Source organism: Bos mutus, chromosome 23, assembly GCF_027580195.1.
Source record: "Bos mutus isolate GX-2022 chromosome 23, NWIPB_WYAK_1.1, whole genome shotgun sequence".
Classification (NCBI taxonomy): Eukaryota; Metazoa; Chordata; class Mammalia; order Artiodactyla; family Bovidae; genus Bos; species Bos mutus.
In genome coordinates this window covers 1,744,141-1,761,617 of record NC_091639.1, presented here as the reverse complement: position 1 = coordinate 1,761,617, position 17,477 = coordinate 1,744,141, and the positions used below count along the sequence as shown (strand labels likewise).

Here is a 17,477-nt window from a genome sequence, read left to right as displayed (position 1 = left end):
GACAGTGACCACCTTCTTACCTAAATCTGGAAAGAAATCCTCCCGGGAAAAAATTCCTCTCGGTGGTAATTCAAGGAAGAAGAAAAGCATCAGCAGCCTTACTGCGGCCCAGCTGAGCAGGAAGGCTTGCTCAGTGCACACTCTTTAACACAGAGATCGTTCACACTCAGCGGTAACTTGCACTGTTCACTGTCACTCGATTTCACAACACATACACCTGGAAAATAGGACAGCCTAAGTCACATCCTCTCATGATGAAACAAGCAAACCATTAGAAATCTTGTCTAACTTTGTTATTTTAGGTGATCAGTTTTGTGCTCTTCTGAAGATAAAAGAAGTTCACGTTGTAGACCCAGGCTGATGGGGCACTGATTCTGCCCTCAGCCACAGCCACACCCCGACAAGTATCGACCTGATTGTATTGTCTTCTCCTCCAGTCCTGGACTCAACCCACAGTGGGAAGGACTGGCCTAAGCTCCCCGAGACTGAGACCCATTACACTCAGATGGCAGGGTGACCACAGAGGCACAGGACCTGGGAAGGCCTGCAGGCTCGCTTGTCCTGTGCCTCGCTGTCCCAGGCCAGGGGCTCTGGACTCTCGGATGCCCCTGTGAGGATGTTCGTCCTCCCAGGAGGTGGAATGGGAAATACCCCCATGCCAGGGGGCAGCACCAAAGGCCAAACGCTGGGCTGGGGGACAGAGCGATGCAATTACATCATCAATTCTTGTTCTGCATCAGACCTTAAAAAGATAATACATACATAACCCAAAAATGTTTTAGGTCATTCTTCCAAGGAGTTTGAAATTCAAGTAAAATTCTTGTCAAGGCTTTTCATCCTCATCTCCAATAGCCCATGCTTCTAAACCTGCCACCTCTTGGAAAGATGGTTTTCTTCTTCCTGAAGAATTTATTCAGGGTTCCCAAATGGATGTTGCCAAAGGGGCCCTCTGTGAGCTCTGGCTTGTCTGCCAGCCCCAAACCCAGGGCCGTGGGCTGGGAGAGGACGGTCTTCAGAGGAGGGGTGGACAGAAAGGCCTGGGCTGGCAGGGCCCTGCTCCAGCAGCAGCTCAGGCCACCTGCGGCACCAGCTTCGGGCACAAATCCTTCGTGTTCCTCCAGTCAATCCCATGGGTCCTTAAATGCCCTTATTCACTGGGCTCCCCACTTCTACCCAAACTGCACAAAATTCTTGTTTGTTTTCTAGGGGTTTTCACTTATAACCCCTAAGAGGTGAAGGGCTTAGAAGTCTGAACTGCCCGCCAGCACTGTGTCTCTGACCCGGCCATCTGGGGGTCACAGTCAGGTTTGGACTGAGCACAGCCTCTGGACTTAGTCCACTGAGACAGTCACGTCTTAGATGGTTCAGAGCCCACCCAGCCCCTGGGGCTCCCACGGTAGGCTCTGAAAAAGCAACTCTCTCAGCTCATTCCCTCAGAAGGCTTTACAACAGTAAATACCTAGACTGACTCTTGTTACTTTTGCAAATGATTTTGAATGTATAGCTGTCATAGCTGGTTTCTCAAACGTCAGTAAAGACCTTTGTGCCCCTCCCATCACACTCCTATTCTGAATATTTCATTTTCATTCTACCACCTCAGTAGAATCTCCAGATGAGTTTGTGTCTGGCGTGTTTGTACACTTGGTCATGCGATCTTCTGTGACACTCGACATTATGCCTGAAGTGCGTACATCCACTCTCTCTCTATCCGTGTCTAACCAACTGCTTCACCTAGTCACTATTTTTTCAAACCCATTTGGTCACTTTTGAGTGTCTCTTGTTTGCTGCTCAGGTTTGATTCCATTTCCATTTCTTTAAATACCTTATACGCTGTTACTATGTGTTATCTATCTCATAGCACTGATATCTGAAGCTCCTGCGTGGTAAAATCTACCACCTGGTGTTTCTGCTGATTTTCATCTCGTGCAGTCTCTGCATGTATTTGGCCATTTGGGGGTTTCTGTGAGGCTGACTTGCTCAGGGAGCATCCTCACAGGCGTAAGATGATGTTTTTCTCTGGAGCAAATCTGTTGACTTCTTCCTCTACTGAGGACATTGTGAAGTGAAAGTCACTCAGTCGTGTCTCTTTGTGAGCCCATTTGATTATACAGTCCATGGAATTCTCCAGACCAGAATACTGAAGTGGGTAGCCTTTCCCTTTTCCAGTGGATCTTCCCAACCCAGGAATCGAATCAGGGTCTCCTGCATTGCAGGCAGATTCTTTACCAATTAAGTGGGCCCACTTAATTTCTTTAGATTTCCCCTTGCTCTGTAGATGCGGGCAGAATTAGTCCCACTCCAGGACCCCACAGTGCAGGAGAGAGACTCTTCTACCCAGAGCTGAGACGGAGACAGCTCAGCGTCCTGTCTTACTGTGAGAAGGGCCTCCTTCTCAGGTGGGCAGCCCTCTCTATGCGAGGTCTCAGCTGAGCTGCCCCCAGTGCACACACCCAGGGCCTGGTCTCTCGCTTCTTTCTGTGCTGGAATACTGGTACCGTAGAGCACTGCTAGTAGAGAGTACTCATAACACAGGGTATTGGTGTCAGCACGTGACCCGGAAGGTCCGTATTTCTGTCCATTCTGCCGCCAGCAGCTCGTTAGGTGTTGTTATGGGACAAGGCTGCTGTGTGTGTTGTGGGGGGAGGGTGGACAGAGCTGGGACATTTCCCCGTTTCCTAAGATGTGTTTTTAGAAGTGTGGTTCTTGCATTTAAATGGGCTGTGGGGGCAGTGCTGCAGGAGGCCTTTTGAGAAATCTCATATGCCATCTGCCAGGAGAAGGAACTGGAAGTCTCAGTAGGATTTCAGTCTCAGTAGGATTTCAGTCTCAACCAGAAACTCTGTGGAAGCACCCGTATGACCCACAAACATGGGGCCCTTGCTGGGCTGGGCACTTGGCTCAGATTTCCTCTTTCCCCACGATGAACTCGCCATGGGGTCTCTGTACACCATTTCTCAAAAAGGGCCTCTGTTCAGTGCTGCCCCAACCTCTGCCAGGTTTCTGAACCTGAGTGGCTGTGAGCCCAGGTGCCCTGCTGTGAGCCCAGGAGATCCCAGCAGAGAAATCCATCTCCTGGGCAGCAGCCAATGACACCCCCGGAAAGAAGGCTGGTTCCCCGACACTGCTGAAGACATCAGCTCCATACATCAGGCTACCTGGCTTCTCCGTGATGGCGCGTCGGTCAGGTTCCTCTGCAGACACACACGATGGTGTAGCAAAGCCGAGACACCTCTGCAGAGAAAACCCAAACCCCCAACCTCAGGAGCAGGGGAGCAGGGGAGAAAGGCCTTGGGCTGATGGCTGGCTTGTCCCCAGACATCGCAGCAAAGCCTTCCACGCCCTTTCTAGCCAACGCAGCATGACCACCAAGGAGATGATCTTAACAGGAGATGGCGCTGCCGTTTTCTGAAGAGTGAATCACATGTGAACAGCTCCGCATGGAGAAGAAATCAAGTGAGGGCCTGGATACTGAAGGGCAGAACAAGGCTCAGGAGAGGTGCAAGCTCCCCAGGAAGTGGTCTCTCAATAAAAGCCGCAGGACTGTCCCGAGCAAGCTGTGACTGAGCTGTGACCGAGCCAACATCATCAAAGATGCTTTGTTGTGTGGATTCTGAGGATGGTCCACACGTGCTGAAGGGGGCAGAGGAAACCTCCGAGGAGTGTGTCCAAGGTCTGGGCCAGTTAGGAAGCTCCTCCTCTTGGACAGATGTCCAGATACAACCTGTGTCCCAAGGGCACAGAGGAGACTGGTGGCTAGATTCAAACCCTCCATGGGAAGGACATTTGGTGATTCTCACACCTTTGTCCCAGGATGGGACCAGGCTGAGGAGACCCCAAGAGAACGAGGGTCGCTTCAGTGTCCTGAGGCCACAAGGGCAGTCAGTGTTCAAACCCCATCTTTGCTTGAAAGCACAGGGTCTCCTATGTAAGGTCCTGCCTGAACATCCCAGCACACCAGGATGAAGGCTGAAGAAGCTGCAGCAAGCACGGCATTTAAAGAATTGACACATGAAAGATAGAAAACGCAGAAGACGGGAGGTTTTGAAGAAGATGCGTCTGAAAAAGTTGCTCAAAAAGAGGGCCCAAAGAGTGTCTGAAGAAGCCAGTTCCAACGGTTTGAAAAGAACGATCTCGAGAGAACCGAGGCTCAAAAGAGATGATGAAGACAGTCTGGAGGGGACCCTGAGCAGGCACCTGGGGGGACAGCCCCAGAGAGGGTCTGGGATGGTGGCGCTGAAAGAAAACGCGGGGACGCTCTGAAAAAGCCTGAAGAAAATGGTGTCAAGAAAGGCAGAAAGAAATGATCCTGAAAAATCAATCTGATTCGAAGATAACAGCTCTGAGAGAGGGATGAAGATGTGAAGGGAAGCTAAGAACACGGAACACCGTCTGGTGGTGGATCAGGTGAAGAGGAGAAAGAAAATGAGGGTGGAGGAGGGTCTGAAGACACCTGTGGGGCCAGGGGGGTGGACAGGGAGGAGGCAGGTGAGGGCGTGTGACCAGGAGGTGCAGCTGGGAGTGTGATGGGGGTGGTGGTGGGGCTGCTGAGGAGAAGGGCCCCGTCCTGGGCAGTGATGACGACCATGAAGAGGAGGGGCGGGGGGCGGGGAGACACTCTGGCTACATGTGCCCGCACCTCGGGGCCACGGCCAGTCCCATTCCCGGGACTCGTGCACACTGACAGACGCCTTCTCACTAAGGCCGGTGCCCTCACTTAGTAACCGGCCCTCAGGAATTGTAAAGAGATGCTGAGTAGTGCTCAATTAAAACTTAACACTCATGATATAAAAAGAAAAATGCACAAGAAGTTTAAACAGAGCACTACGACACAAGCTGTGAACAGATTACATTTTCCTCTGAAAACAGAAATTCAAGTCAGTTGCAGAATAAAACAAATATCTAACAAATCCAGTTTCGTGCCAAAACTACAGACAAACACTACCTGCGAAGGCTGAATAAAGGAGAAGGAAAGGTATTAGAAACAAAAAGCGAGCCTGGGAGAAGGACCTGCCACCCCTCAGCAGAGAATCTGGGACAGCCAGCGGGGGGTGGGAGCCAGCCCGCAGGACCCTGGAGACACAGTCACACCCTGGCTATCGTGACATCCTTTATTACATGCGCCTGAGTGGCATTACACACGTCACAGCTCCCGTGTGGCCCCCGCAGTGTGGCGTGGCCTCCGTCACTGCCCAAAGTACCACGGGGGCGAGCACTGGATGGGCTCCTCCTCCCAGAGGGTCTTCAGCCTCTGCGCCCAGGAGGCCACCATCCCCTTTCTTTCTTCTTCGGACGCCATTTCAGGACCAAAACTGATCTGAGGGGCAAGGACTTTAAATCCGCAGAAGTGCAGTGTGCCGTGCTACAGCGCAAAGATGGGAGCGCGGTGAGAAGCCGCCCGCCGCTCAGTCACCGGGGGAACGTGCACAGCTGGCCTCCAGGGAGCTCAGAGAACCTCCCACCACCAGGGAGCCGAGAATGCGGGCGCTGCCCTGCAGCCTCAGGGCCTGGCCGCTCCTGGGGGGCAGCGAGTGCTGGGTGGCTCCGACACAGCTGTCTAATCTCTGCTGCTGAGTCGCACACTAAGTTTTATTGTTTTGATTGCTTAGGTAAATTATGGCAACTCATGAAAGGGAAAGTTGCTCAGTCATGCCGGACTGTGCAACCCCATGGACTATACAGGCCAGAATACTGTAGGGTAGAATAGGGTAGCCTATTCCTTATCCAGGGGATCTTCCCGACCCAGGAATCAAACTAGGGTCTCCGGCATTGCAGGTGGATTGTTTACCAACTGAGCCACCAGGGAGCCCTGAATGAGGCTATTCCAGCTAAATGTGCCACCACGGAAGGCTGCTCAAGACACGTGTTAGGTGTAACAACAAGAAATGTGAAGCAGTACTTGCGGTGCACTGTTCATGTAAGAAAAGAAAGAAATATGATAGGCTGAGTCATCAAATGGACATGTGTAAGAACACAGGGCCCTCCCTGGTCCAGCCAGCCCAGTGGCCGGCACTCCATGCTCCCCATGCAGGCGCCTGGATCCCATGTGCTGCAGCTGAGGGTGAGCATGCCACAGCTGAGGAGTCTGCATGCCCTGGTGGAGACCTGGCTCAGCCAAATAAATACGTGGATAAATGTTTTTTAAAAAGAATATACGTGGGCTGTAAGGAAATACATTAAATCATTGAAAGTGATTGTTTTCAAAGGCATTAAGAGAACTGAATTTCTCTTTTTCACAGTCTCTTTGTTCCCATATGTACTTTTGCAAACTGAAACAAATGTGAAGAGTTTTAAAGCAGGAAGAATTGAAGCTCATGACACACGGAGCCACCTCAGGGCTCCTGTTTACCCAGAGTGGATACCAGCCAACCGGGCTCGGCTTGGCCTCTGGCCAAATAGCATCAAAGGTTCTCATGATCACAGAGTTTTCTCCATCAGGCAACCTTTTCAGGGCTGCCAAGTAAAACATCCAAAAGGCTAAGAGGTTATGATATCCTGCTTCCAGGGGAGTCAGCATGGCCTGGCCTTCAGGCCCCCCTCTCACCCGGGAGGAGCTAGGAGAGCTGTGTGTGGGGGGCGCATACCTGGAGGGGCCACAGGAAGTACCGGAAGTCTCCGTTCACCCCAGTCTTGGAGAACATGCTGGCCGTGCCGCCTGTGGTTAAGGACAGGATGGCCAGCTTCCCCTGTGGAGGACAGCACGGGATTGGGCGTGGACCCAGGGACGGTCATCTATAGTGACTGGAGGGAAACCGAGGCCAGCTCCCCCGCCCCACCTTCCCTAATGGACGGACACACACTCCCATCTCTGTCCGGCCCAGCGGCAGGCGACAGCGACATCTGACAGGGCGGGGGAGGGGCAGCCAGAGGGAGTGGGCTGGATGGACAGCGCTAACAGGCCTGAGGCTGGGGGAGTGGGCTTCGGGGGTGTGGGTGCGGGGGTTGGCTGGGAGGGTGCATGACGCCTGCGGCCAGCGGGGCCAGGCTCCCGGGGCTGGTCAGCAAAGGGCTGAGTCTCTTCACGGCCTGAGACGCCTCTCACGTCTCAGCGCTCTGTTTGTGCACACTTGTTTTCTGAGGCTTTTGGAACTTGAACATCATCTGCTTACACAGGAAATCCACAGCTACCACATCCTGTGCAGCGGCTGGGTCCACCATCCACTCGGGTTATCCTACTTTCAAGGTGGGTCCAGGTGCTGAGAGGCGAACAGGTGCATGGCCAGGCACGAGTCCACGCTGCAGGGCAGGTGCCCCAGACCCCTGGCCGAGCACGCCGCCGGACGTGGACACCCTGCACCCTTTGCTGGAGGAAAGGGCTGTGACCCCAGGAACCGTGCTTTCTCACCCGTGTAAGCCCTGCACACAGATGGTGCTCCGTGGGACTTTGGTTAACAAAGGCAAACCAGAGGTGACTTGCTGAGATGCCCCGTCCTTCTCTGATGGACAAGGGTCCCTCATCCCGGTGGGTAGGGGTCATACCTTGAGGAAGCCGTCATCGTAGGAGCCGGGGAAGTCGAAGGCAAAGCCCTGGCAGAGCACCCTGTCCATCCAGCCCTTCAGCACGGCGGGCACGCTGAACCAGTACAGCGGGAACTGCGGGGGAGCAGGAGGGGGTGCTGGGGTGTCTGTCCGCCTGGGGCTTCGGGGGTGCCGCCCCCCCCGGCCTGGGCAGACAGGTGCCCCCTGGGGCCACACGCGTGGGCAGCTCTTCCCCCTGCTCTGAGGTGTGTAGGGTGGCGGCGGCGGCGGGCTGGGCGGGCAGGGCTGACAGTGTTTTGGTGGCTGCCGCAGGTGGCTCTGGGTCCCCCTGACGTCGCGACTGCGGGCCCCTGACTGAGCCTGCTCTGGGGCAGCAGAACCATGATCCCAACCACGGGGCCAGGGGGAGGGTGCGGGAAGGAGCCTGCCCCCTCTCCGCCTGGGGTGAGACGTGGCGTCTGGGAGTTGGGCCCAGAGGTTCTGAGGAGCTGAGCCTGACTCCACACTGCAGCAGGGAGGTCTCCCTGGAGCCACTGTGGTCCCCACAGAAGCCCCAACACCGCGTCCAATGACAGGGAAAAGAGACGAACACAGGCAACAATCCGTTCCCAGAGGGGGAAGGGAACCCGCGCTGGGGGCCGTACACTGTGGCCAGCAGCGTCTCTGGACAGAGTCTGCACACAGAGCCGGTACAGCAACGAAAGGGAAAACCAACCTGGAATATCACCAGGTCGGCCTCCTGAAGCTTCTTCTGCTCCTCAATGATGTCACTGCTCAGAGACTGCTTCTTGTAGGCCTTGTGGGCCTCCACGCCATAGTTGAAGAAGCCAGGGTTGGAGAGGGTGCCTGGGAAGCAGGACAAAGGCTCCCACTCAGCGGGACATCCACGGCCCGCCAGCCCCACAGTGACACTGCTGCCTGGATGCCCCCCAGCAAGGTCACTGAGACCTGACCGGGGGGTGGGCCCTGGGGTCAGACTGTGGACACAGAGGAACAGCTAGGGTCCTCACCTTCGAGGGGCCAGAGTCCAGGAGGGACAAATAACCACATGATTAACACGGAGCACGACAGGGCAGTGAGCTCAGGGCAGCCCCATGGCACACGGACCTCACTGCCCAGACGCGGGGGCCTCGCCCATGTGGGCAGCAGGTGAGCAAAGCGTGACGGGGATTTGACGATGGAGCAGGAGTTCTGCAGGCGGTGTGGAGGACCGGAGGGGAGGGGGCTCCAGTGCGTGATACATAGGGGACCGCAGCGCTGGCCAGAGGCAGGCCTCGGGGAGCTGCCGGGCCAGGGCGGGAGGCCGGGGGCCGCGGGTGGCCTGGCTGCAGGGCTGCAGCTCGGCCACGGGGGCTCAGCTCTGCGTGCACATGGGTTGCAGAGGGGGCCCATGGTTTATGCAGGAAACAGCCATTTTCTCGATTCAGCTCTGAAAAAGCTGTGGCCTCAGCAATTCTGGAGCAGGCCTGGTTGCAGGGGTGGGCTCAGGCAGCAGCAGGGCTGGGCCCTGAGGCAGGACCCCCACAGTTAAACGGAAAGACGAGGCCTCGGTGGGTTCCTGTCCAGCAGCACGACTCGCCTAAGCACTGCCCAGTGTTAACTGGTGGTTGAGGGTCTCCTCATACCTCACTGGGCTCTAACCTCATCATAACAGGCTGTTTCTACCTTTCATAACAACACGAGGGGCCAGGTAATTCCCAAGCGACCAGAGAGGAGTGGGGGGCTCAGGGTGGCCCCCCAGCACACAGGCCTTCAGGGTGGCCTGAGTAGAGCCGGCCCCACCTTTGGGCACCACGGCCGAGAGCATCCCAGGGCCCAGACTCCCCGGGCCTCACCTTCACTCAAAAGCTTGGCTGGGACCCTTCTATGCATGAGGTTGTGTGCTGACCAGAGCCCCCAAGGAGGAGAGCCTGTGTCTCAGGCAGGCTGCCACCCCCAGGTGTGGAGCCCACCGCGGCCTCTGTGTGCTGCTGAGAGTGGTAAACAGATAACACGTGTGTGGGCCACATGTACTCCAGGTAGAGTTTAAAGGTGAGAGCAGAGCAGAGGTGTGCAAGCGTCGGGGAAATGGGGATGTTTTATATGTGTGGGTGTGGATGCACTTTTTAGTAAGGCAGGAAATCCAGAGTCATGCAGACATATTGACTCACAGATTGAAACCAAAGATGGAGACAAAGCTAAATCAACATGGGAACTGGTAAGTTATAACATGTACCCTGAAGTGACACGGTCGTTAATAAGACTCCTGAAAGCTCCTCTGAAGGAGTAAATCCCTGTTTGTACCTGTATCTACAGAGCTCCTAAGCTCTACAGGAATGTGCGCTTTGTTAACATCTGGAGTAAGATCTACAATGAGCCACACCAAAGAGTTCTGCCTGCTTGACCTTGGGGCCGCGGGACAAGGAGGGTGTGTGAAGGGGCTGCTAGTGTTCACCCTCTGCCCACTGTTTACCACACTTAAAATGCTGTTTCTGCAGAGCCCATGTCTTACCTGATTCCCTGAAACGCCAGTGGCCCCAGCACACAATACTCTGTGCCTCCCCAGCCCCTGCTCTGTTGCTTTTCAGTGAAAAGAGCTGTTTGGTTTATTAAAAGGGAAGGAAGACAAGGAGAGGCAAGGGTACAACCATTACCACCAGTACTAAATGCTAAATCTGGAGTCTTGTTAACACAATTGCAAACAGGAGGGACCTAAAGGTATTTAATTTACTGGGAATTACTGGAAAGGCACGGGTGAAATTATTACTTGCAGATGGTTTGACTGTGTATCAGGAAAGACCCAGAGAATTGGCTTAAAACTACAAACAGTGAGAAAGTCGTAGCAGCCGCATGCACGCACGCACACAGACATGCACAGATCAGTCCTCTTCATGTAGAGGAACAAAACCCAGTAAGTAAGATTTATGCAAGATCTGCGTGAAGAGAACTCATAAATACACCTGGAGGGTTGTAAAAGAACGTGATCACATGAGGAACCACGCCTGTTGCTGGAACAGAAAGAAGTGGCACTGAAGTTCCGCTGTAAACAATCCGTTACCTTTAGAATCTTGCCAACTAAAGGCTGGAGCTTGCCATCTGCTCTATAGGGATTAAGTCACAAGCTGCTGTAGCCATTGATCTCCAACACCCCCCTGGAAGGAGTTCAGGGTGGAGATCAGGAATGAGGCGCTCTGTGCTCCGGGAAAAAGTAGAAAAACATGCCTTCAGATAGGTGTTTTCAGAAGATTTTCTGAGCCCAATTCTTGTAAGTCCTCATGTCTTTAAAGCACTAAAATCATTAACGGTGGCATCTGCTCCTCATGGCTAGCAGCAATCTTCTGCCAAAATGAGCGCCTGATGACTGCATGACCCCTCTTCACCAAATCCCACACATCCTGACCTTCCCTCCACCTCTCTGGAGCAGTTTCAGAGATAGCCGAGAGGCCATCTCCCGGGCCATAGTCCTCACTTTACCCCACACAAAACTTAACTCACAGCTGTCTTTCCTGGTGGTTCAGACAGTGAAGAATCTGCCCACAATGCGGGAGGCCTGGGTTTGATCCCTGGGTTGGGGGCGCCCCCTGGAGGAGGGCATGGCAACCCACTCCAGTCTTCTTGCTTGGCGAACCCCATGAACAGAGGAGCCTGGTGGGGTACAGTCCACGGGGTCACAAAGAGTCGGACATGACTGAGTGACTAAGCAGAGCACAGCTGGCATGGTGTGCTTTTTATTTTTTCAGTCAACAATCTGGAAAGATAATTCAAAAAATCTTTATGGAAAAGTCAAAGTAGCTGTAAAAAAAGGTAAGACAAATGAAGGTGACCTAACTCTATGAGATAGTAAATGATTTGCCAAAATAATGAAAGTCACATGGTGCTGAGTCATGGACAGGAAAACAAACCAGCGCACAAAGGCAGAAGACGCCAAAACATGGGAATTCACGTCACAACAAGGGCGGCTTTTAAGTCAAGGCAAACAGCTAGATAATGTAATAAATGGGGATGAGAGCTGAGTACGTACTTGGGAAAAACTGAATCCACACCTCACATCACACATTGAGAGAAATTCTGAGTAGAGAAAGTATTTAACTTTAAAAAGTGGAACCTGCCAAATACTATAGCACCTTAAAAAAAATAAGCTTAGAGTTTATATAACACAAAATGCACCGGTCTAAATTAAAAGAGAAGCCACCACAGCAAAGCCAAAACAAAAATTAGGTATAAATGTATTTACAATTCATATTTCAAACCCTATACCAGAGACCATTTTCCACCTGTCTGATTGGCAGTTATCAAAAACTCGGTAAAACAAGGAAACGAGCACTTGCGAGCACTGTGGGCTGGAGAGTGAGCTGGTACAGCACTCACGGAAAGCAGTTTGATATTTTCTATGAACATTCGAGACACACATTCCCCCTGCCCAGCAGCTCCGTCTACTCGCACATGCAGGAAAGCGCCGGCCACCGTTCTTGCCGCAGTCCTGCTATCACAGCCAAGAAGAGAAGCGCCAACACGGCCTGAGTGCGCACTACGGAAACCGCGGTGCCTCCAGACAACGGGGGTTCTAAGGCAGAAAGAGAGAGCAACACGCAAAACAACTCGTGGGAACGCATGTTCCCATTTTTAAAAAGCGGAGAGAAAAGCCGTTATACTGTGAATTGCTTTAGGCACACCCAGAGACAGCACAAACTCGCCCCAGAAAGATGCAGAGGCGGTGGGAGACCCTGGTTCCTGTGGGAGCAGAGAAGCTGGCTGGCTGGGCGTGCGGGAAAAGCCACGCACTGCAGACCTTTTCCACATGAGAGTTGTACATCACGTCCAATGATGAGTTTTGTTTACAAACTTTTTTTTTAATTAAAAAAATAATTCAAAGAAGGCAAAAAAACTCCTAACAATCTTATTTAAAAACAGGCAGAGGATTTGAACAGGTATCTTTCTGAAGAAAACACAGATGGCCAACAGGCATGTGAAAAGACGCTCAACATCACTGATTATCAGGGACACAAAGCAAAACCACGGCGAGATACCACCTCTTGCCGGTCAGAATGGCCGTCAGCAAGACAAGACACACCCAGCGCTGCTGAGGACGTGGAGGACGGCGGACCCTCGTGCGGCTGGCGTAAAGTGAAGCCACCGTGCGGGACAGTGTGGAGATTCCCCAAGAAAGTTAAAAAAAAAAAACCCAGAGCATTTATGACTCACCAGTGATATCCTTCCCTGTGGCCCTGGGCTCAAAGTTCATGGCATAGAGGTCCGAAACGATGACGCTGCAGCCCTGCTGGCTCAGCTCAGCCACCGCCACGTCCTTCAGGGACCCGTTCAAAGACCTGGGCTCTTGGTGTGCGTAGACGATGAGCACTTTCTTACCTAAACCCAGACAAGAAACCATTTGTCTTGAAGAATAATTCCTCTCTGTCAAAGCTCCACAAGGACCAAGCTGACGAGAGGGCGCACACAACGGTTGAAGCTTAAGTATGGAAGACCAACGCTTTTTACGGGAGACGGCTGTAAAACAAGGAGCATTTTAGGAACCTGGTTGTATCAGCTCACTTGAGTTTACTTGAGTTTACTACTTGAGTTTACTAACACAGGAGTCCAGTTACGACTCCCCAAGAATGACATGACTACATTCTTTCAAAGCCCAATCTACTCTGGTTATCCACCAGGAGACGCTTTAGCCACGTTGCCTAAGCTCAGAATAAGAAACCACTGTGACTAATCTTTTGTGCTAACCCCTTGTTGGCAGGCCAGTCGCTGACACACAGCTCTGCTTCCTTCGTCTCCGCTGAAAACTGACACATAAGGTATTTTTAAAAAAAATCAGATCCTGAGTCCCATGGGAAGGCAGGGCCTGTATGAAGCCCGGCTTCAGTGGACAGCCTAACAACAGAGGCTCCATCCACTGCCTGGCGGTGTCATTCATACCAACAATCTCTGAAGCTGCACGGAGAAGGCAATGGCACCCCCCTCCAGTACTCTTGCCTGGAAAATCCCACGGACAGAAGAGCCTAGGAGGCTGCAGTCCACGGGGTCACAAAGAGTCAGACACAACTGAGTGACTTCACTTTCACGCATTGGAGAAGGAAATGGCAACCCACTCCAGTGTTCTTGCCTGGAGAACCCCAGGGACGGCGGAGCCTGGTGGGCTGCCGTCTGTGGGGTCGCACAGAGTCGGACACGACTGAAGCGGCTTAGCAGCAGCAGCAGCTGAAGCCGCACTGTCCTCCTTCAGGACATTCTCCAAGGTCATGTACCAGTTCCTTCTAGAAGGCAGCTGTGGGGATGTGTTTAAATTTTCTGTGGGAACCTCTTAAGACTAAGATATTTAAACTCTTGATCCACATTATTCTGTTTAGGCCCTTAAGGAGAAAATATAAATGTTAGTTTGAAGCAAAGAGCTTTGGGGCACTCAGCAGAGTGTAAAGGCTGAACTGCACGAGTGAAATTAATGATTAACAGTTTTAACTTCTCAGACTCATTTGTTATAAAGGAACTTGGGGGCTTAACAGGAAACAGGATACAAATGAAATATCCACACTGATGGTTCTCAGCCAGGGAGTGCTACCTCCCAGGGAGTGTTTCACAACATCTGGAGACATTTCTTGGCTGTGGCATCTGGAGGGAGGCGCTGCTGGGTCGTGGAAGACAGAGAGCAAGGCTGCTGCGGAACGCAGCTGGGGACAGGCCCCCGACAGAGCGCTGATGCCAGCAGCGCCGCAGGTGAGAAACCCTAATGTACAACATATGCGTAAAATAACGTGAATTTTTATGTTATGAAATGCAAGGATTTTCATGCTATGGTGTTGAACAAAAAGATGTCACAATGGGATGCCTGAGTCATGCGGTATTTCTAACCATGGTCACTCTTGGGGCTCAGTCACTCCATATCTATTGACTGAGCGGCTATGATGTCCCAAGGGGTCATCCCAGAGGCTGGAGGCAAAGCAAAGACAAGGTAAGCATTCTATTTTGGTGGGGCTGAAATGAACAATAAAACAAGTAAGAAAATACAAAACAAGATAATTCCAGGTAGCAGTCCACATTATAAACAAGTTTTATACACCAGTGTTGTCTGGAGTTTTTATAACAAAGTATTCAATTTCTAATAAATTTTTCTTTTAACAAAGTTTAACTCCCCCATAGCTAATAGTCACCTGCCATGTCCCAGGAAGATGGGTATTTTCTCTCTGAATCCTGCCGAGAGGAGGGTGTGCAGGGGGCCCTGAGCTCTCAGGCACGGTCACGCTCAGTGATGCCAATGACCTAGAAGAGGAAACAAATGCTGAGGGAGGTGGGGAGACACGGTGGGCAGCTGAGCATGCAGCCGTGGGCAGGCTGAGGCAGGGGAACAGCAAGCGTGAGGCAGCGTTGGGACTGGCCTGGGGTGCTCAGAGAGCCTACACGGTGGACATGTGGTTACAACAGAGCTGGGTGGTGGGAGATTCCGTCCAAGGGCTGGGTGGGTCAGTAGTGCAGGGGTGAGGACTTTATCCTGAGCCTAGCAGAAGCCCCCGGAACATGTCCAGAGAGTGATGGGCTGCAGACTCAGGGAGTACCTGGTCCTGAATTCCCCGGGGTCAGGGCCCAAAGACAGTCTGGTTTAGGAAGAAAAGCTTGCATTTCAGTGCTGACAGCAGGGGAGGCATCCCCTTATCGCGCTGCCTGGTCCAGTGTACCTAGTCACGTCACCTGCCAGGCCGCTGGAGGCCTTGGAGTTCTGACTCCTCGTGGGGTCCAATTCTCCTAGTTGTACAGAATGAGAAACTGAGGCTCAAGAAGCAGGCCACTTGCCCAGCACTTCCCCACTGACCTTGCGCCACAGCAGGGAGAGCCTTCTCCTTCCGTGGAGAGGGTGCCCTTATCAGGCCGACAGGAAAACAGAAGCGTGCGGCTGCTAAACTACGTACATCAGGCCACACCAAACGCGCTGACACCTTTTATGCACTCTATTTCGTTCCAGCCTCCTCGATCGCTCCTCTCGTGTTCCCTCCATCCCCCCTAGAACCATAAACATCGGCGCAGGAAGCACACACCACATACATGTCCCACTTCTTGGATTTTCTGGCTGAGATTCTCAGGGACTAAGGTTGGAGAAGCTGAGTTTCGGGTCCTGGCACCCGGGGCAAAGGCCGAGCCGGAACCCCGAGGGCCCAGGCCTGGTCTCCGCGCCGCCCGCTCGCCGACCCCAGGCGGCCCCGCGCCGTCCGCGCGTGGGGTCAGCGCGGGCCGAGTCCAGGGCGGAGGGCAGCGGCTGGGGGCAGTGACGGGCCTGCGCACACCTGCGCCCCAGGCCTCGCAAGTGCAGGGGGAAGCTTGGGCACGCGGGGGTGGAAGCCCGCGGAGACCCAGGTCCCGGGAAGCGGCCCCCGGAGAGCGCGGACACTCACCTCGGCCAAAACGCCCGAGACGACCGGCAGGACGAGACTTCCCTCTGGGAGAACGTCCGGCGTCCACGCCACGATCCGGCCGCGCGGACTACGCACTCGCAGGCGTCGCGAGCGGACAATGCAGACGCTCTCCTCTGGGCAGGACGCGGGGGCAAGGCCGGCGGGGCCCCGCCCGTGCCCCGCCCACGAGCGCCGAGGCCACGCCCCTCCCCTCCTCTCTCCGGAGCGCAGCCCCGCCCCCGACCTGTCTGGACCTCTCCTCGCGCTCGGCGTCCCGCCCCGGCATAAGCCCCGCCCACACGCCCTTCGCTCCGCCCCTGCCCTGTCCTAGCCCCTGGGACCCGGACCGGGTGGCTCCGCGCCGCGGCGGCTGAAGGGATGGCAGTTTTAGTTCTGGGAAGGGGGGGCGCCGTGTCTGCCCCTCCCGCCGCCTCCGCCCCTAGGCCCACTCAGGGTCAAAACACTCAGCCGTAAAAAGGATGAACGATCGGGGCCCCAGCAGCTGGGGCGAATCTGCAGAGAAATACGCTGCATGAAAATCGCCAATCCCTGAGGGTCACCTCTGAACGATCACGTTTATGTAACATGCTTGAGATGAGATTCTAGAAACGGAGAACAGGTTAGTGGTTGCCGGGTTTCTGGTGGGCAGGTGTGATTCTAAGAGGGACCTTGTCGTGTCCCTCTTAGTCGTGTGCTGATGGGAATGTGCGGTGTGTGATCGTTCAGGCGGTGGCGTTGTTCTGTGGTCTGGCCTGACGTTCTTATTGCGGAGTCTGGGGGTAAAGGGCACACAGGCTGGTTCAAGGCCAAGGAGATGCCCGGAAGGCAGAGAGGCACCGAACTGGAGCCTGCAGACATGTGTGGGAGGGCTGCTGGTGGGCACTTTGGGCCAACTGTCTCTTTTCTCTCTTTCCAGCACTTTCTGGCCTGCACCACCTCATTTGTAGACCCCCCTGCCATTGGGACTCACTCGAGGACCCTCCCAAACTCTGCCTTGATTTCTGGTGTCCCGGGATGGCCCTGGGGGCTCTCCTGGTGGCTCAGACGGTAAAGAATCTGCTTGCAATTCAGGAGACCCAGGTTTGATCCCTGGGTCAGGAAGATACTCTGGAGATGTTCATGGCAACCCACTCCAGTACGCTTACCTGGAGAATTCCATGGACAGAGGGTCCATGGGGCTGCAAAGAGTTGGACACCACTGAGCGACTAACTCTTTCACCTTCAGGATGGGCCTAGAGAGCGAAGGCTGGTTCCCCTTGGAGCATAACCTTCCTGATGCAAATAGCTGCAGCGTCCGCAGCGTCTGGGTGGTCTGTCCGAGGCTGCTGTCTTTCTTGGGTTCAGAGTGAGGATGTGGCCTCTATGCGTGACATGCCCTCATGCCAGCAGTGGACAGGCCACCTTGTCTTGTGAGCCTGGGAGGTGCTGGAGGCCGCTTTCATTTTAGAATGACCTTCACCTGAGGGAAAAGTTGTGGAGGCATTTCCAAATGTTCCAGAATGTCCTCAAAGATGAGATCTGGCTTAGTTTTCTTCCCTCTTTCTTGTCAGACTGAGATGATGTCCGCAAATCATCTTTGAGTCACGTGAAATGATTGCGACTAAGAAAGGCGGATGCAGGGACTCTGGGGCGACC

The 17,477-nt window shown here is 53.8% G+C and overlaps 1 protein-coding gene across 4 annotated transcripts; it reads right to left on the bottom strand.

Moving 5' to 3' along the window:
* Positions 1–225: 225 nt before the first annotated feature.
* Positions 226–16,012, bottom strand: NQO2 (N-ribosyldihydronicotinamide:quinone dehydrogenase 2). Of its 4 annotated transcripts, XM_070361186.1 has the most exons (8): positions 15,843–16,012; positions 15,012–15,198; positions 14,610–14,718; positions 12,658–12,822; positions 8,192–8,322; positions 7,477–7,590; positions 6,582–6,683; positions 226–3,231 (listed from the first exon to the last, which is right to left on the bottom strand). In XM_070361186.1, exons 3-8 carry the CDS (start codon positions 14,614–14,616, stop codon positions 2,899–2,901), a joined length of 852 nt encoding a protein of 283 aa, XP_070217287.1. In that variant the 5' UTR covers positions 14,617–14,718; positions 15,012–15,198; positions 15,843–16,012; the 3' UTR covers positions 226–2,898. The 4 variants fall into 4 exon arrangements, with proteins under 4 accessions (XP_070217287.1, XP_070217286.1, XP_070217288.1 ...); XM_070361185.1 differs by lacking the exon at positions 15,012–15,198 and having other exon boundaries at positions 15,843–16,011; XM_070361187.1 differs by lacking the exons at positions 226–3,231; positions 15,012–15,198 and adding an exon at positions 5,095–5,314 and having other exon boundaries at positions 15,843–16,007.
* Between the last annotated feature and the right edge of the window lie 1,465 nt (positions 16,013–17,477).

Bases quoted from the DNA above. Each gene is read 5' to 3' on its own strand.
- NQO2 (XM_070361186.1), bottom strand. The intron at 8,323-12,657 runs GTGAGTCATAAA...CCTGCTTCCCAG, and splicing joins CACAGGGAAGGATATCACTG to GCACCCTCTCCAACCCTGGC. The intron at 6,684-7,476 runs GTATGACCCCTA...TGTCCTCCACAG, and splicing joins ACGATGACGGCTTCCTCAAG to GGGAAGCTGGCCATCCTGTC.